General features: G+C 37.9%; 1 protein-coding gene across 2 annotated transcripts; it reads left to right on the top strand.

The window, feature by feature from the left end:
* Positions 1–1,046: 1,046 nt before the first annotated feature.
* On the top strand, positions 1,047–17,719 carry LOC138313456 (protein ABHD13-like). 2 transcript variants are annotated; one of them, XM_069253883.1, is made up of 7 exons: positions 1,047–1,384; positions 3,860–4,082; positions 5,079–5,179; positions 6,535–6,788; positions 9,216–9,320; positions 11,178–11,285; positions 16,939–17,719. In XM_069253883.1, the coding sequence occupies exons 1-7, from the start codon at positions 1,150–1,152 to the stop codon at positions 17,029–17,031; spliced, it is 1,119 nt and encodes a 372-aa protein (XP_069109984.1). In that variant the 5' UTR covers positions 1,047–1,149; the 3' UTR covers positions 17,032–17,719. The 2 variants fall into 2 exon arrangements, with proteins under 2 accessions (XP_069109984.1, XP_069109983.1); XM_069253882.1 differs by having other exon boundaries at positions 11,178–11,342.
* The last annotated feature ends 771 nt before the right edge of the window (positions 17,720–18,490 follow it).

Here is an 18,490-nt window from a genome sequence, read left to right as displayed (position 1 = left end):
GAAGTATAATCTGCAATGCAAATAATGAGTAGAGAGAATTTCCGATATCGGAAATTGAATTTCCCATATCGGAAATTGTTTTCTAATTCCCGATATCGGAAGAATTGGAATTTTCGATATCGGAATTAGAATTTCCAATATCGGAATATAGAATTTCTGATATCAAGAATTTTTGTTCTAAATGAATTTCTGATATCGGAAATTCAATTCCGATATCGGAATAAAAGAATAAAAAGTAACTTGGCTTGCCATAGACTTGCTGTGTTCTGTCCATGAGGAAGGTTTTGATCCAGATGTAGATTGGGCCGGTTATGCCCCTGGACTATGTCATTATAAACTGGAGGCAACAGAACAGATGATTTAACCTAGTCTTTTTATTTATTTTTTTTCATTTTTTATTTTTTTTTAACAAACTGTAAATAACTTTTTTGTCATTTTTTATCTACTTGTCTGAGACATTTTTTTACAGATCATTGAGTAAAACATATATAGGAAAAATATTGTGATTTAATTCTAATGTGAAGCACAGTTTCTATTTTAATAAACATGTAAACTTAAATATGGAACTTAAAAAAATCTGTTTTGAATAAAATAAAAGAAATATCATTTAAATGACAAATGTTCTGTAATAATTTGCATACTATGTTTATTATTTATGCGTTTGTAATCTTCATCTCTGGAGACAATAAAGACAGTTATATTTTTTTATATTAACTTTGCGTCAAAAATACTGGTCTAGTGCCCCTATTTAATAATTTCGTTGAATTTAAATTTGCCGCGGTTTTAAATATTATTTTTCGGTTGTGAAGAGTGATTCAAAGGCGACAACTTGTACGAGATGTCCGTGTTATTAGTTTAAAATTTAAGTTTTAACGCAATTTAAAGAGTATATTTACATAAGACGGCCAAATAACTATTATTTAATTTATATATATATTAACAAGTCTATGATATTCAGTTATATGTAGCTGTAGTGTAATTTTTAAGTACATAATACATTTGAATAATGACGTCTCCCTGCAAATTGACCTATGACCTCACTCGCCAAACAAACATGGACGTCAGAAACCGACAGAGACACGTTTCAAAGTGGTGACAAAGCGAAAACAGAAAAGACGGAGAGCTAATTCACAAATATAACACGCTGATATGCAACAAAATGTAGATATTGGTTCAGTAAGCAAAAACGCTGAGACTGAATTAAATACCAACCCAGCAAAGATGGGGAAAGGTTTTCGGACAATCGAGTTGGTGACTCGACTCGTTTTCGCTGTTGTTATGCGATTTTGGAAGTTGTGTACTACAGCAGTTTTGATTTTGTTATTAGCATTCTGGATGACAGGAGGAGTGGTGACATTTCTTCTACTTATCTTCGCCCTCGTAGGTAGGCATTGATAGTTTTTAAGCAGCCAATAACCATTTAAACCATGACGAGATGATCGATTAATCATATCACCCTTCAAGTAATCACAGGGCCATGTATAGTTTCTATATGAAAAAAATAGCCAGAAATACATATAAAATAACACGTTATATGTATTTCTGGCTATTTTTTCATATAGAAACTATACATGGCCCTGTGAAGTAATCTTCTTAGGCAAGATGGTTTGGTGATATCGAGAGAAGCAGAAGAAATTTGACGTTCTGTCAATAATATATGCCGTAAACTGTCAAAATATATGCCGTAAAGTAGACCTACTGAAACAAGAGAGGAAAAAATGTAACAAATAAACCGGGATTCGAACTGTTGACCGCTGCACACTAGCAGAATACTCTACCGTTGAGCTACCTGGTCACCGATGATTGACCTAGTTCAATCCTGCTACATTCCTCCTTCCTTTTTTAAAGTCTTACCCCTCGAAGAGATACAAAACCTGAATATCACCAATGTAGGGTATTTTTAATTGGGTGCCAATTTTGTAAGGAGAGCTAGGAGAAAATGTAGCTGTAACAGGAGAGGGAAATTGTAGCGGCAAGACCGGGATTCGAACCTGGGACCCTCCGAACACTAGCCGAGTGCTCTACCGACTGAGCTACCTGGTCATCGATGATCGACCCAGTCCATTCCCGCTACACTCCTCCCTCCTCTCTCGAAGTCTTCGCCCTCGAAGACATACGAGACCCTTCCAAACACCATCACCGTGGGTTTTTCAGTTAGGCGCCAATTCTCTAACAGGAGAGGAGAAAATGTAGCGGCCAGACCGGGATTCGAACGCGGGACCCTCAGAACACTAGCTGAGTGCTCTACCAACTGAGCTACCTGGTCACCGATGATCGACCCAGTCCAATCCCGCTACACTCCTCCATCCTCTCTCGAAGTCTTCGCCCTCAAAAGACACACGAGACCCTTCCAAATACCAAACCGTAGGTTATTTAGCTGGGCGCCAATTCTCTAACAGGAGAGGAGAAAATGTAGCAGCCAGACCGTGATTTGAACCCGGGATCCTCAGAACACTAGCCGAGTGCTCTAACGACTGAGCTACCTGGTCACCATGATCGACCAAGTCCATTCCCGCTACATAGCGGACACACTCCATCTGATTAAAATACGGATCCTTATTTTCACTCGATTGATAAGAGGATCTGACAACATCCCATCAGGGGTCACGTTCCGGTGACCTTTGGAAATGACCAATCATATTGCTGCTAACAGAATCTTGACTGCGGATGAAATAGTTTAAAAAAGCTGTCAGAAATTATTTTCGGTATATAGTCATCTCGCCCAAACTAGCACAACATTAAATGTATATGTATACTGGGATGAAATGGAGTTATCAATTGACAAAGCAATGTGTATAGAAAATGCATTTGATCTGAAGTATACATGGTAAAAAGGTCATCCGAACATGACCCCTTATGGGATGTTTGTCAGATCCTCTATTGAACGGAGTGGTTTAAGGATCTGTATTTTAATCAGATTGTGGACAGACCGGGATTTGAACCCAGACCTCTCAACACTAGCCGAATGCTCTTCTGCTGAGCCAACCGGGGCAGTCCAACCCTGCTACAGTACTGAATAGTGTAAAGCCATATTGTAGTTATATATATATAGTATATAGGCAGATGTATATTTATAAATACTCAATTTATGTTCCATATTACTGATAATTTTTTTAACATATTTGTTAAAACATTCATTTTACTTTCATGCTAACAGTTTATACATGCAATGATGCATATGTACATGTAACTCGGTAAAAGATTGATGTATAAAATTTACATGCATGTATACGCCAATTTGGGTGTAATTTAATACGCCAGTTGACGTAATATAATAAACTAGGTACGCTAATTGGGATATTATACGTAAGTTAGTGTTTTTCCCCAACCTGATAAAACTGTTTCCAAACTGTGTAGCTACCTGGCTGGTATATGTAGGCAGATAAATGGCAGATTTTGAATTTGAATGCTTTTATGCAGTGTGAGAAGGTAAACGTAAAAGGTAAAATAGCAGGAAAATTTGAAAATATAGAAAAACTGTCATATGTTGCTAATCTTAATCTGGGACCTTAATCCATATGTCTTATAATTTCGTAAATACGCTTTAATTGATATAAGATATTTACTTTATTGTTAGTTATATTCATTCCCTACAAGTGATTTGAGTATAAAAATGTGATGGCAGCAGATTCAGTGATTAGCAGATCTCAATAAAAGTGAAAAGTGAAAACAAATGTGACTGAAGCACCCAAAATAAAGACGTCACAAAATTGATACCTACCCAAAAGGGAAGTAACTTTATAATATGCAAAGAATGAATATAATATTATATACGGTATACCTACAATGAAAAGTCTACAAGATTTATATTCGTATACTGGTATTGTATATTATACTATAAACTTTTTTTCTGCTTCAGGTCTGTTTTACAATGCTCAGGACATGCTGTTATACTACCCGGACCAACCCCCGCAGTCCCGACTATTTGTCCAGCTCCCTAATACTGTCAACCTTCCATACGAAAATCACTTCATTCGTACATCTGACAATGTCCGCATCAATGTTGTCTTAATCAAACACACACATGCCAATGCTCCTACTGTGGTATACTTTCATGGCAATGCAGGAAATATAGGCCACAGGTAGGAAGCAAAAACTTTGTAAACTTTATATAATTAAATGACAAATACACAGGTAATATCTCTTCACATGAATTTCACATGAAAAAAACAACACAAATTTCACATGAAAAAATAATTGCCTGTGTATATCCACAATTTAATCAGGAATTTTCAAGGCTGGAATGTTGACTACAGCTGTAAAGAGGTAGTGGGTTATCAAAATTTTGGTGAGTCTAACAGGGCCGATATCATGAGCCTGCTAGGGATTCGATTGTCCAGACATGTCCGTAATTATTGTATATACACATATTGTGAAAATATTAGAACATATTGGAACACTTTGTTAATTACCGTTACTCATAAAACCTTGTGCAATGGGAACTTTGTTAATTACCATTACTCATAAAACCTTGTGCAATGGGAGATAATTTTAAGTCTGGCTGGCCTAAAATCTGTGAAATATGATATGCTGTTTAAACATATTGTTAGTGGCGGTAAAGCACAATGAGACATATTTGATCATTACGTTGTGTCTAACTGCCTATCAAAAGCTTCTCAATGTCAAGCATTTAATATTATTGGATTAATATGATGAAAGAACTGATTTTGGAAGTAAAATCAACACTTGGAATCGTATTAATCAATAAATGTAGTTTGTAAATCTGTTGGTTAAAAGCCAATCATGATAAAAATAAACTACATATTCATATAAGTCCAAAAAAATTAATGTGTCTGTTTAGGGTTACCCTACTGACCCTAACTGTTTACCCCCCACCCTTATTTTTTTCCGCTTTTCTACAAAAAACAAAAAATCAAAAGTCGGAATTTTTTTCTCAGACTCCAGTTCCGGCCATTATTTTAGAGTGAAAGATACTTTGAAAAAAAAAAAAATCCTCACGACTTACCGACCTTATATTTTTTGCCAATGTAACCCTAAAAAGACATATTTTTTTGTTTGGCCTAATATATGAATTATTTTCTAACATTCAATAAGCTCCTAATATGTATACTTTGTAGGCTTATAAACAGCCATGGATTTTTTACCTCGTGTGGTGTGAATGTTCTACTGGTAGAGTATCGAGGCTATGGTAAAAGTGAGGGTTCCCCATCAGAAACAGGTAAGATTCAAAATCTCCCTCTACACGGGTTTAGGTGGATGGAGGGGAGGGAAGTAGTACTGTATTGCTCTTCTGAATTTGCACATTACAGAGTTATCTGCACTTGCGGGTAAGTATTTATTATGACGTCATGTGTTTGCGAGCGTAACGTCATACGTTTCGGAGAAAATGACGTGAATTGCGCTCACAAAATAATGACGTAACAATCGATACCTACCCGCAAGGGAGCCAACTCTGTTATATGCAAAGATGGAATATCTGTATGAACCTTCTGGATGCAGATGCATCACACAAACATAACATTATGATGCTTTTGTATTTATATCATTTATATTGTCCCCTGCTTTCATGGAAATGGAGGATAGTAATTTTGGTCCGTCTGTCCGTCCGTCCGTCCGTCTGTCTAACACTTTGTTTCTGTACAATAACTGCCACAAATCTTAAGCAATTTTTTTGTAACATGATGACACGATTAAGGAGTTTCTCCTCTGAGAAGTCAACATTTTCCTGTTTTAACTTTTTTTCACATACAGATTTTTGGAAATAGGAGTTCATACCATAAAAGAAAATGAAAGAAAAAACATATGTCCGCGTGCTGGTATTGAGCTATTGTCACTCAAAAATACCTAGTTGACAAAATATTGGATTTAATTTTAATTTTGCCGTTTTGACCATATACACAAGAGATTAAAGCCATGATTTCCAAATGAGCTGTGTGATGATATGTATGAATGTTTGTAGAATTTAATTCCCAGTGGTCTTCTTTAAAAATATACCAGTTTTGATTACCGGTAATATGACAAATATAATTTTTTCAGAATAACAATAAGTGCTACCCCTACCCTTTAATTTTGTGCTAAAAAAATGAATCATTTTAAGCAATTTTTGCCAAATTTAACCCTTTAAAGAAAAGTTCTGATATTAAACTTTTGTTAATATTTTGCATGTCAATAGGGAAAGGGTTAATGTTCTTTCTACATCAGGCAGAAATTTGCCCCATTTGAATATTTGTTATTTTTCAATATTTTAGAAAAAAAAACTAAAAGTGCTCAAATCACCATTAAATGTAAAAACTAAAGTGACAAAAGTATATCATTTCACACATTAATGCTCAATATTTTAATGACCACAAACCTACTTAAAGATTTACAGTAAAAAATAGCATGATACAGTTGAAACTGCTGGTGCAGTGATGATTTAAGTAAAAACAATTTCAGTAAAAAATGGTAAAACTGTGGCTCTACTCAAAGCGAAAAAAGATACATAATTTCAAAATGGCCACCAAATGGGGCATTTCTTAAAATCCCTGTATAAAAAATTCTACTAAAAATAAAAACCCTGCATTTGTCTTACAGGTCTGTACAGAGATGCTGAGGCAGCCATCAACTTTCTTTTGGGCAGGAACGATATAAACAGGGACAAAATTGTGGTGTTTGGGCGCTCCCTAGGTGGGGCTGTAGCCGTGTGGCTGGCATCGCAACCATTCTATGCACAACATATAGCAGCCTTAGTGATAGAGAACACTTTTACTAGTCTACCTGACATAGGACGGACTATATTTAAAATCAAATTAATGGATCTTGTGCCAGAATTATTGTTTAAACATAAAGTAAGTATAACTTTACTTGATATATCATCTGCATACATAGAATAATATCAATCTGATTAAAAAACAGATCCTTATTATCACTAGGTTTGATAAGAGGATATGACATCATCCCATTAGGGGTCACCTCACATCAAGATGACCTTTGGAAATGGCCAATCAAATTGCTGCTTCCAGATATATACTTGACTGGGGATGAAACTGCTTGAAAAAGCTGTTGGACTGTTTTCCTGCATGTAGCCATAATTTCCAAAGAGCAAATCAAAACTAAATGTATAAGGCTTGTTGCATATCAAATTATTAAACTTGTTTGATAAATTTCATATCACTGACTCAGCCACTCAAGTAAGATCCTCTAATAATAACATTGACGGAAATGAAAATAACTATCAATAATGAATTATTGTACTCATTTTTTAGCTCACCTGGCCCGAAGGGCCGGTGAGCTTATGTCATGGCGCGGCGTCCGTCGTCCGTCCATCGTCCGTCCGTCCATCGTCCGTCGTCCGTCCGTCGTCCCTCCGTCAACATTTCCTTTAAATCGCTACTAGTCATAGAGTTCTGCATGGATTGTAACCAAATTTGGCCACAAACATCCTTGGGGGAAGGGGAACAGAACTTGTATAAAGTTTGGCTCTGACCCCCCGGGAGCAGGAGGGGCGGGGCCCAATAGGGGAAATAGAGGTAAATCCTATAAATCGCTACTTGTCCTAGAGTTCTGCATGGATTGTAACCAAATTTGGCCACAAACATCCTTGGGGGAAGGGGAACAGAACTTGTATAAAGTTTGGTTCTGACCCCCCCGGGGGCAGGAGGGGCGGGGCCCAATAGGGGAAATAGAGGTAAATCCTATAAATCGCTACTTGTCCTAGAGTTCTGCATGGATTGTAACCAAATTTGGCCAGAAACATCCTTGGGGGAAGGGGAACAGAACTTGTATAAATTTTGGCTCTGACCCCCCGGGGGCAGGAGGGGCGGGGCCCAATAGAGGAAATAGAGGTAAATCCTATAAATCGCTACTTGTCCTAGAGTTCTGCATGGATTGTAACCAAATTTGGCCACAAACATCCTTGGGGGAAGGGGAACAGAATTTGTATAAAGTTTGGTTCTGACCCCCCGGGGGCAGGAGGGGCGGGGCCCAATAGGGGAAATAGAGGTAAATCCTATAAACGCTACTTGTCCTAGAGTTCTGCATGGATTGTAACCAAATTTGGCCACAAACGTCCTTGGGGGTAGGGGAACAGAACTTGTATAAATTTTGGCTCTGACCCCCCGGGGGCAGGAGGGGCGGGGCCCAATAGGGGAAATAGAGGTAAATCCTATAAATCGCTACTTGTCCTAGAGTTCTGCATGGATTGTAACCAAATTTGGCCACAAACATCCTTGGGGGTAGGGGAACAGAACTTGTATAAAGTTAGGCTCTGACCCCCGGGGGCATGAGGGGCGGGGGCCCTATAGGGGAAATAGAGGTAAATCCTATAAATCGCTACTTGTCCTAGAGTTCTGCATGGATTGTAACCAAATTTGGCCACAAACATCCTTGGGGGAAGGGGAACAGAACTTGTATAAATTTTGGCTCTGACCCCCCTGGGGCAGGAGGGGCGGGGCCCAATAGGGGAAATAGAGGTAAATCCTATAAATCGCTACTTGTCCTAGAGTTCTCCATGGATTGTAACCAAATTTGGCCACAAACATCCTTGGGGGAAGGGGGAACAGAACTTGTAGAAATGTTGGCTCTGACCCCCCGGGGGCAGGAGGGGCGGGGCCCAATAGGGGAAATAGAGGTAAATCCTATAAAATCGCTACTTGTCCTAGTGTTCTGCATGGATTGTAACCAAATTTGGCCACAAACATCCTTGAGGGAAGGGGAACAGAACTTGTATAAATTTTGCTGGCTCTGACCCCCCTGGGGCAGGAGGGACGGGGCCCAATAGGGGAAATAGAGGTAAATCCTATAAATTGCTACTTGTCCTAGAGTTCTCCATGGATTGTAACCAAAATTGGCCACAAACATCCTTTGGGGGAAGGGGGAAAGAACTTGTATAACATTTTGGCTCTGACCCCCCCGGGGGCAGGAGGGGCGGGGCCCAATAGGGGAAATAGAGGTAAATCCTATAAATCGCTACTTGTCCTAGAGTTCTGCATGGATTGTAACCAAATTTGGCCACAAATATCCCTGGGGGAAGGGGAACAAAACTTGTATAAATTTTGGCTCTGATCCCCCGGGGGCAGGAGGGGCGGGGCCCAATAGGGAAATAAGAGGTAAATATTCAAATTCCTTCAGAAAAGAAACAATGAACTTGTATTCAGAACATTACTTGACATTACAAACCAGGTGAGCGATACAGGCCCTCTGGGCCTCTTGTTTACTGTACAGTTGTAGAGGGAAGTTTTGCTGTATACCTGTACATGTATATTTTCTATCTGCAGTATCCATCAATTGAAAGAATAAAAAAAATATCCCTGCCAACTTTATTTATATCTGGACAAGCTGATGATCTCATTCCGCCCAAAATGATGACAAAACTACATCAGGTAAACTCTTGTTTTCAATAACCCAATATTTATCTCATTTCCTTCAAGTCTTGAAAGAAAGGGTTCAATTTAAAAATCCTCCAGATCTCAAATGATGAATTTCTGATACTCTTGATAATTGTGCATGCTCAAATGTATTTGTCCAATGTTTTTTTTTTTTTTAGTACATTTGATCTGTATGATAATCCTGTTCTGATACTTTTGAAGAAAATAAATTAAGAAGGCAGTACACGAGATATTGTTTACATTTACTAGAATAACAAAGTAAAACATATGGTATTTTGTATGCGTACATTTGTATACAACTATATTTTTTGCGTGACAAATCAGTAAGACGAGCTTGTATTGGATCAAACGTGTTTTGTGAAAATGGTTCACCGAAATTGATTATTTAACTTGTTGAACTTAATAGTACAAAGATTCATGTGCCCAATTCTATCGGCTGTTTTCTTGATTGGCGTTTGCTCTTTCTAAAATTAGGGCGGCAGTTGGCCTTCCCATCAGATTATTTTCATTCAAAAATGGTAGACTTAATTTAATGTTATCACCTTGGCATGTAAAGGTGCTGCTCGAACTTAAACTTCTATAAGAAATGTCTTTGGGCGTTTCTAAAGCTTTGAATCAAGTTAGTATGTTTTCTCTACAAAAATCTTAATAAGTGAAGGCATGGGTGTCATCTTATCAACCCAACTAAATTTTTTTATGGGTTTGGATTGGATTTTTTCTGATTCTAGCCATTCATGCAGATTTTTGTGTATATGGACAAGTGAAACATATTGCGAATAGCCCATATTGACAGCGAAGGTATTTTTGCATATGTGTATACAGATAATACATACATAAAAGCATCAATTTTTGATTTAAATGGATTGAATGGGGGTATTTAATATTTATGAGCTTCTGATGGCTAACTGGGTATCTTGGGGGCGTTGATGGAAGTAATTTGCACTAAGATTTTGCGCATTAAAGATCTTTCTCTTCTCTCAGCATCTTGTTTCTTCCCTGGTCAGGTTCTGGAATGGGTCCTTTCATTTATTTGTACAAATTCACACTGCTTCTCCACTATACTTGTTGGTGTGAATCGAAACTATTGTGTCAAGTTATGATTTGGGGGAGTTTTGGGAAAATAGACATTCATTGATTACGGCAACTTAAGATCACTGAAAAGACCTTGGTGTTATTTCTTTCTTCTATTCTTTGTAGTGGCGTCTCTACTGTTCTGTCAAAATCATTTAATTTGTTTATGTGGAACATAGTTAGAACAGAAGTGGGGTACAAGTTTCCAGATCAACTTTCACATCTTCACTTCATGAACCTAACAAACATGTACACACCAAATGTGCTAAATGGTATGATATGGAGGAAATTGTCTGTTATGGTATTAGGACAGGTCAAATCTTTGCATTGATTATTGCTATGCATTTAGTCTGAAACACTATTTCAAAAGACCTTGTGTTATTAGCGAAAGTTTCCCCTCACATAAGTGCACATTTACAGTAATTTTGAAATAACTTCAGTTTTATTTTTCCAGTTTTTGAAATTAAACAAAATTGGTTTGTCCTTTATATGTTCTTGACTAATTATATTTCATCGTATACCTCCTTTTTTCCATTTTTTTTTGCATACAACCTATTTATAATACATGCATATGGTACATAAGAAACAAATATAGTTTACATTTCTATTACACACACACACACACCCTCCCTCACACAAAACCAACTTCAAAACACATAACATAAAATTCTGAGTCAGTATATGGAAAATAAAAACCAATCAAACAAACAAAAAGAATAAAAAAACATCACATGCCTTAAGCTTTGAGTACTTTATTATTTTGATTATGTTCTTGACTAGATGTCTGGAAGTGGGATGAAGAGGATTCATCGATTTGAACAAGGTAGCCATAACGAAACCTGGATGTGCTCTGGCTACTACGAGGCTTTTCTACAGTTTCTTAGAGATGTGAGTTTTCCCTTTGACAAAGTTTTAAACATTTTACAGAAGTATCTATTCTTGCAGGTAGGTATTAATCATTTGTATGTTTTTCTTTCTTTTTTATTATCCCTCGCTTTCTCCAAAACGGGAATATTAATTTGGGTTTGTCTATCTGTCCTTCTGTCTGTAACACTTTGTTTCTGTGCAATACCTGTAACAAATGTAAACCGATTTTCTTCAAACTTGGTGACAAGCCTTAAATGCCCTTAAGGTAGCTCCAAACTTTTTGTGAAAATCCATGTCATTTTTCTAACAAGGTCTTATATTTCATTGCATTTTTCATGTAAGATTTCAAATCTGTAAAGAAAAATGCGGGTGTTCTCGCAACACTTTTTGAGATATTAGAGCGTGAAATATAACCATCCATGCAAATTTGGGGCCGAAAATAGAACAAAATTCCATGTAATTTATGTTTTCTGTTATTAGGGTAGCTCACCTGGTCCGAAACGGACCAAGGTATTTTTAGCTCATATGCCAAGGACCGTGGCGTACCGGGCGTCCGGCGTCCGTCCGTCTGTCGTCCGTCGTCCGTCGTCCGTCGTCCGTCGTCCGTCCGTCCGTCCGTCCGTCCGTCAACAATCGACTTCTTCTCCATAACCGCTGGTCGGATTTCAACAAAATTTGGCTGGTAGCATCCTTATGGGCTACTAACTGAAAATTGTACAAATGATGGGGCTGACCCCCCAGGGGCCTGAGGGGCGGGGCCAAAAGGGGTCAATTTGGCTATTTCCATATAAACGACTTCTTCTCTGAAACCAAGCAAGGGATAGCACCCATAATGCAATGGTAGCATCCTTATAGGGTGGGGATTCAAAATTGTACAAATGGTATGGGGCTGACCCCCCGGGGGCCTGAGGGGCGGGGTCAAATGGGGTCCATTTGGCTATTTCCATATAAACGACTTCTTCTCTGAAACTAAGCATGGGGATAGCACCCATAATGCAATGGTAGCATCCTTATAGGGTGGGGATTCAAAATTGTACAAATGATGGGGCTGACCCCCCGGGGGCCTGAGGGGCGGGGTCAAATGGGGTCAATTTGGGCTATTTCCATATAAACGACTTCTTCTCTGAACTAAGCATGAGATAGCACTCATAATGCAATGGTAGTATCGTTATAGGTAGGGATTAAAAATGGTACAAATGATGTGGCTGACCCCCCCGGGGCCTGAGGGGCGGGGTAGCAAAATGGGGTCAATTTGGCTATTTCCATATAAACGACTTCTTCTCTGAAACCAAGCATGGGGATAGCACCCATAATGCAATGGTAGCATCCTTATAGGGTGGGGGGATTCAAAATTGTACAAATGATGGGGCTGACCCCCGGGGGCCTGAGGGGCGGGGTCAAATGGGGTCAATTTGGCTATTTCCATATAAACGACTTCTTCTCTGAAACTAAGCATGAGATAGCACTCATAATGCAATGGTAGTATCTTTATAGGGTGGGATTCAAAATTGTACAAATGATGTGGCTGACCCCCGGGGGGGCCATGAGGGGCGGGGTCAAAAGGGTTCAATTTGGCTATTTCCATATAAACGACTTCTTCTCTGAAACCAAGCATGGGATAGCACCAATAATGCAATGGTAGCATCCATTATAGGGTGGGGATTCAAAATTGTACAAATGATGGGGCTGACCCCCCAGGGGCCTGAGGGGCGGGGTCAAAAGGGTTCAATTTGGCTATTTCCATATAAACGACTTCATCTCTGAAACCAAGCATGGGATAGCACCCATAATGCAATGGTAGCATCCTTATAGGATGGGGATTCAAAATTGTACAAATGATGGGGCTGACCCCCAGGGGGCCTGAGGGGCGGGGTCAAAAGGGGCCAATTTGGCTATTTCCATATAAACGACTTCTTCTCTGAAACTAAGCATGGTATAGCACCCATAATGCAATGGTAGCATCCTTATAGGATGGGGATTCAAAAATTGTACAAATGATGGGGCTGAACCCCCCAGGGGGCCTGAGGGGCGGGGTCAAAAGGGGCCAATTTGGCTATTTCCATATAAACGACTTCTTCTCTGAAACTAAGCATGGTATAAAGCACCCATAATGCAATGGTAGCATCTTTATAGGGTGGGGATTCAAAATTGTGCAAATGATGGGCTGACCCCCAGGGGGCCTGAGGGGCGGGGTCGAAAGTGGCCAATTTGGCTATTTCCCATATAAACGACTTCTTCTCTGAAACTAAGCATGGTATAGCACCCATAATACAATGGTAGTATCCTTATAGTGTGGGGGAATTCAAAATTGTGCAAATGATAGGGCTGACACCCCCCGGGGGCCTGAGGGGCTGGGGTCAAAAGTGGTCAATTTCCATATAAATAACTTTTTCTCTGCAACTTAACATGGGATTACGCTCATAATGCAATGGTTACATCCTTATAGGGTTTGGATTCAAAAATTTTGCAAATGATGGGGCTGACCCCCCGGGGGCCTGAAGGGTGGGGTCAAAAGGGGTCAATTTAGCTATTTCCATATAAACGACTTCTTCTCTGCAACTAAGAATGGAAGAGCACTTATAATGCAATGGTAGCATCCTTATAGGTTTGGGATTTGAAATTGTACAAATGATAGGGCTGACCCCCGGGGCCTTAGACGGCAATAGATGCGAGGTCAAAAGGTCAATTAGGCTACTATTTTCATATAAATTACTTTGTCTCTGAACCTATGTATTGGATAGCATATTTGTATGGTATCAATAGCATCATTGTATGGTTGTGATTCAAAATTAAACTTTGGGAGTCAATTTTGCTTATTTTTTAATTGTCTGAGTCTAATTGGTGAGCGATACAGAGTCTTGTGATAATTTATATTTTCGCCAGTAAAAAATCAACCAAAAAACCAGGTGAGCGATAATATATTTTTCAAAATATCATATAAAAACATGGGTCCTCGATACACAGGCTTGAAGTTTGTAACTCACAACCCTTCTGGGTTGCTAAGATTGTTCTTTTTGAAAAATCATGCCGCGAAAAAACATTCCACATCAGTTCATATGTTTTTGTGATTGTATATCTGGTTTTATGTCCTGTTTGTTTTTATGATTTTTCTGATTTTCCTCCAAATTTTGTGTTTAAAGGAATGTGATCCGTATGCAATTTTTTTTAGAATATTCCGGAATTCTTTCGGTCCGCCCGGGTCCCCTCTTATCATTATAGCGACGAAGGCACTTCCGCTGTTTGAAAATCCATTTCCATTTACGACAGGGAACGCAAAAACCTCAGAGATAGCATATAATTTTTACTTCACTGCTTTTATTTGATTTATTTAATGATTTTTAAACATTCAATAATATATGTAGACAAATTTTCACCTATTGGAAAAATATCCAAGTGGGATGTCGTGGCGTATCGGAAACCATTCTGGAATTCAAAACAATCCTCCGCAAACTTCCGGTATAACAAGCGTCATAATGAAATGGGGCGGTTTTTTCAAAAGTATGGACTCCCTTAAGGGCTCTGACAAGCTCGATTGCGACTGCCGATGGACCTTATTTAGTGGAGTTATGGCCCTTTGAAAAACTAAAAACGCCATTTTCTGCTATTTCCATGCATTAAGTGTAACAAATGTAAACTGATTTTCTTCAAACTTAGTAAAAAGGTTAAATGCCTTAAGGACTCAGCCAAGTTCAATAGCGACTTTCAATGGACCTTATTTAGCGGAGTATGGCCCTTTGTTTGAATACAAAAAGTCAGTTTCTGCCACTTCATACAATAACTGTAATAAATATTTACAAATCTTTTTCAAACTTGGTAACAAGGTTGAATGCCTTAAGTGCCTGGCCAGGTTCGATCAACTCTTTCAGCGGATGTTATTTATCAGAGTTATGGCCCTTTAACTTACTACAAATGTCATGTTTCTGCAGTTTCTGTGTAATATCTATCAAATGTTAAAACTAATATTGTTAAAACTTGGTAACAAAGTTAAAAGCTTTAAGGGCTCAGCCAAGTTCGATCACCAGTTTTGGCAGATCTTAATTAGCAGAGTAATGGCCTTTGCTTTAATAAAAAAAAGTCATTTTCTGCCATTTCCCTGCAATAACTCTGATAAACATTAACCGATTTTCCTCAAACTTAGTAACAAGGTCAAAAGCCTTAAGGGCTTGGCCAAGTTCGATTGCCACTTTTGTCCGACATTATGTAGTGAGGTTATGGGCCTTTGATGTACTAAAAACGTCATTTTCTGCCATACCCTGTGCAATAATTGTAACAATTATAAACCCATTTTCTTAAAAGTTAGTATGGAAGTTAAATACCTTAAGAGCTCAGCCAAGTTTAATAGTCACTTTCAGTGGAGATTATTTTATACACATCTTACTTCCGAATAAGACTTCAGTTTATTTTTAGATCACCTGAGACGAAGTCTCAAGTGACCTATTCTATTCGCCTTTTGTCCGTTGTTGTGCGTCGCCCGTTGTCCGTCGTGCATCATGTGTTCGTAAACAATTTAGATTTTCGATTTCTTCACCAAAGCCGCTAAAGCAATTTCAATGAAATTTTGCAGAAAACCTTCTAAGGCATAAGACCAATCAAAATTGTGAATTATATGACCCCCACCCCCCAGGAGGCTGTGGGAGGGGCCAAAAGGGGTAAAATTGGCTAAAATTTCAAAAATCTTTTTCTCCACTCACAGATGTGGTAGAATCAAATAATCTTCATAGATAGAAAGGTCTCAATGCCTTCTACAAAAGTTTTGAATTATATAAACCTTGTGTCTCAGGTTTCCTCCTGCTTTGGGAGGGGGTTAAGTTTACTATAGTTTAGATAGGAAAACCACATTTATGAACATTATTTGCTTATTTTTCATAGGAAATTAGTCAACCTGGGTTAGAATTACATTATGTATTAGCCTGAAATAGCATTTTAACACCATATCCATATTGGTCCTGTCCGACCCCCAGGGACCAGAGGGGCGGGGCCAAAAGGAGTCAAAATTGTTAAAATTTCAAAAATCGTCTTCTGAATTCACATATTTGATGGAACTGGATACTGTTCATAGATTGGAAGGTCTTAAAGCCCTTTACAAAAATTGTGAATTTCATGGCCCTGGGATCTCATATTTTTTCCCTGGGGAGGGGGTCAAATTTACTATAGTTCATTAATTGCTTAGTTTTCATAGGAAATTAGTCAAACTTGGTTAGAATTATTAGCCTCAGGTAACATTTTAACATCATATCCATATTGGTCCTGGCCGACCCCCAAGGGGCCAGAATGGCGGGGCCAAAAGGGGTCAAAATGGATAATATTTCAAAAATCTTTCTTCTTAATTCACAGATTTGATGGAACCAAATAATCTTCATAGATTAAAAAGTCAAATTTATAAAATCACTGACTAACTTCAAGGGCCTGATGGGCCAATATATAGTGTTTATATGTCTTTGTTTCATTCTGTATCTGAACTCAGTTAACCGTTAAGGCCCATGGGCCTCTTGGTTTTTTTTAGTGTAGCATCCCATATTTCAAGAAAAAAAAATACATTATTTTTGCTCATAAAATATTTGATTGAAACTAAAGTCTGCAGGTATTCTAGAAACCATCATGTATATCTAAATGTGTTTACATGTATCATATTTTATTTGTATATATATATATATATATAATCATTGTATTTCAGGTTATTCAAGCGAAAGCTGCTGGCGTGGTCCAGGAACAAAACCGACCAATCGTGAATAACTTCACCCCCGATCCAAACATGACACAAGTGTGATATTTAGTGATTTAACTGTGAGGTTCACCAAGGAGACGTTTACAGCTGTCCTCTCTTCACATTTACACATTTAATTTGTTTTCATGTTTTGTGTCCATTTTCACTCATGCATCTGTAAAACAGATTCTTACATTTGTATGTTCTCAATTTTCATTTCAATGGTGAACATTATGTATGTATGCAGATCATTCTTGAAATATCTGATTAATCTGATTAATATTAACATTTGAAAAGAGGATCTGAAACCACTTCATTAGGGGTCACGTCCTGGTGACCTATGGAAATGGCCAATCAACTTGCTAATTCTAGAATCTTGATTGGGAACTAAACTGTTTGAAAAAGCTGTTAGAATTAGTTTTTGTGTATATAGTCATCTTGCCCAAAGAGCACAAGAAAGCTAAATGTATGTGTACTGAGACGAAATGATGTTTTCAATTGATGTAGCAAGGTGTAGAAAATGCATTTCATACATGTATGAAGTACACGTGATATATAGGTCATCCAAACATGACCCCTAATAGGATGTTGTCAGATCCTTTATTGAATTGGTTATAAAGATCTGTATTTTAATCAGATTGATTCTTGAATATCGAAAGATAGGCTTTGGTTGAAAATGACATGCCCAGAAAGTTCAGTAGATAAAACAAGAACATTTATTAGGTTAATAAACTGTAGTATACAATGATATATCTATTACACTGTAATCGCCATAATTAGTGTTCCTCCCTCTTCAGATGTAAATTTTAAATAAATGGCCCCGGTACCATTGGTTAAACAGTGTTTTACAACTGTATAATGCTTAGGCCAAAAAAATTATGTCTGTTTAGGGTTACATCGGCTAAAAAATAGGATCGGTAGGTCTGGAGGATTATTTTTTTTTAGTGTCTAAAATAATGGTCGGAACCGGAGTCTGACATCGAAATCCCGACTTTTCTTTCTTTTTTTTCGAAGAAAAATGGGAAAAAAATTAGGGTCGGTCGGGAAACCCTAAACAAACATATAATTTTTTTTGGCCTTATATGACATCGGCATTGTATCCCAAGTTACATAAAATTCATGTTATGTCATGTGTATTTAAGAATAAAAGATAAAAAAAAATGGCTATAAATCTATTAAGAAATAGCTGCAGATAAATTTTGAAGGGTTGCTTCAAAAAACAAAGATTGTGTCAATAAAAGGAACTAGTATGCATCTTTTTTGGGCGGTTAATATTTTGCACTGTCAAAATACACGATCACCTGTTGCTAAGATGTTGCTTGGAACGTATACGGACTCCTATATAGTTCTAATGCTAACTGCTGTATGATAGTGTGAAAATATCATGTATATCTCAACCAATCAGAATGCAGGATTCTCACTTGAGATATAATACACATGTTTATATACTAATAATTTTCTGTGCCATTCCATTCAAGAATCCTATAAATAATATTTAAAAATTTTAAATTATCAGTTCCCT

This window comes from Argopecten irradians, unplaced genomic scaffold (assembly GCF_041381155.1).
Source record: "Argopecten irradians isolate NY unplaced genomic scaffold, Ai_NY scaffold_0688, whole genome shotgun sequence".
Classification (NCBI taxonomy): domain Eukaryota; kingdom Metazoa; phylum Mollusca; class Bivalvia; order Pectinida; family Pectinidae; genus Argopecten; species Argopecten irradians.
The sequence above is the reverse complement of the archived record's forward strand: the minus strand, read 5'-3'. Positions and strand labels throughout refer to the sequence as shown.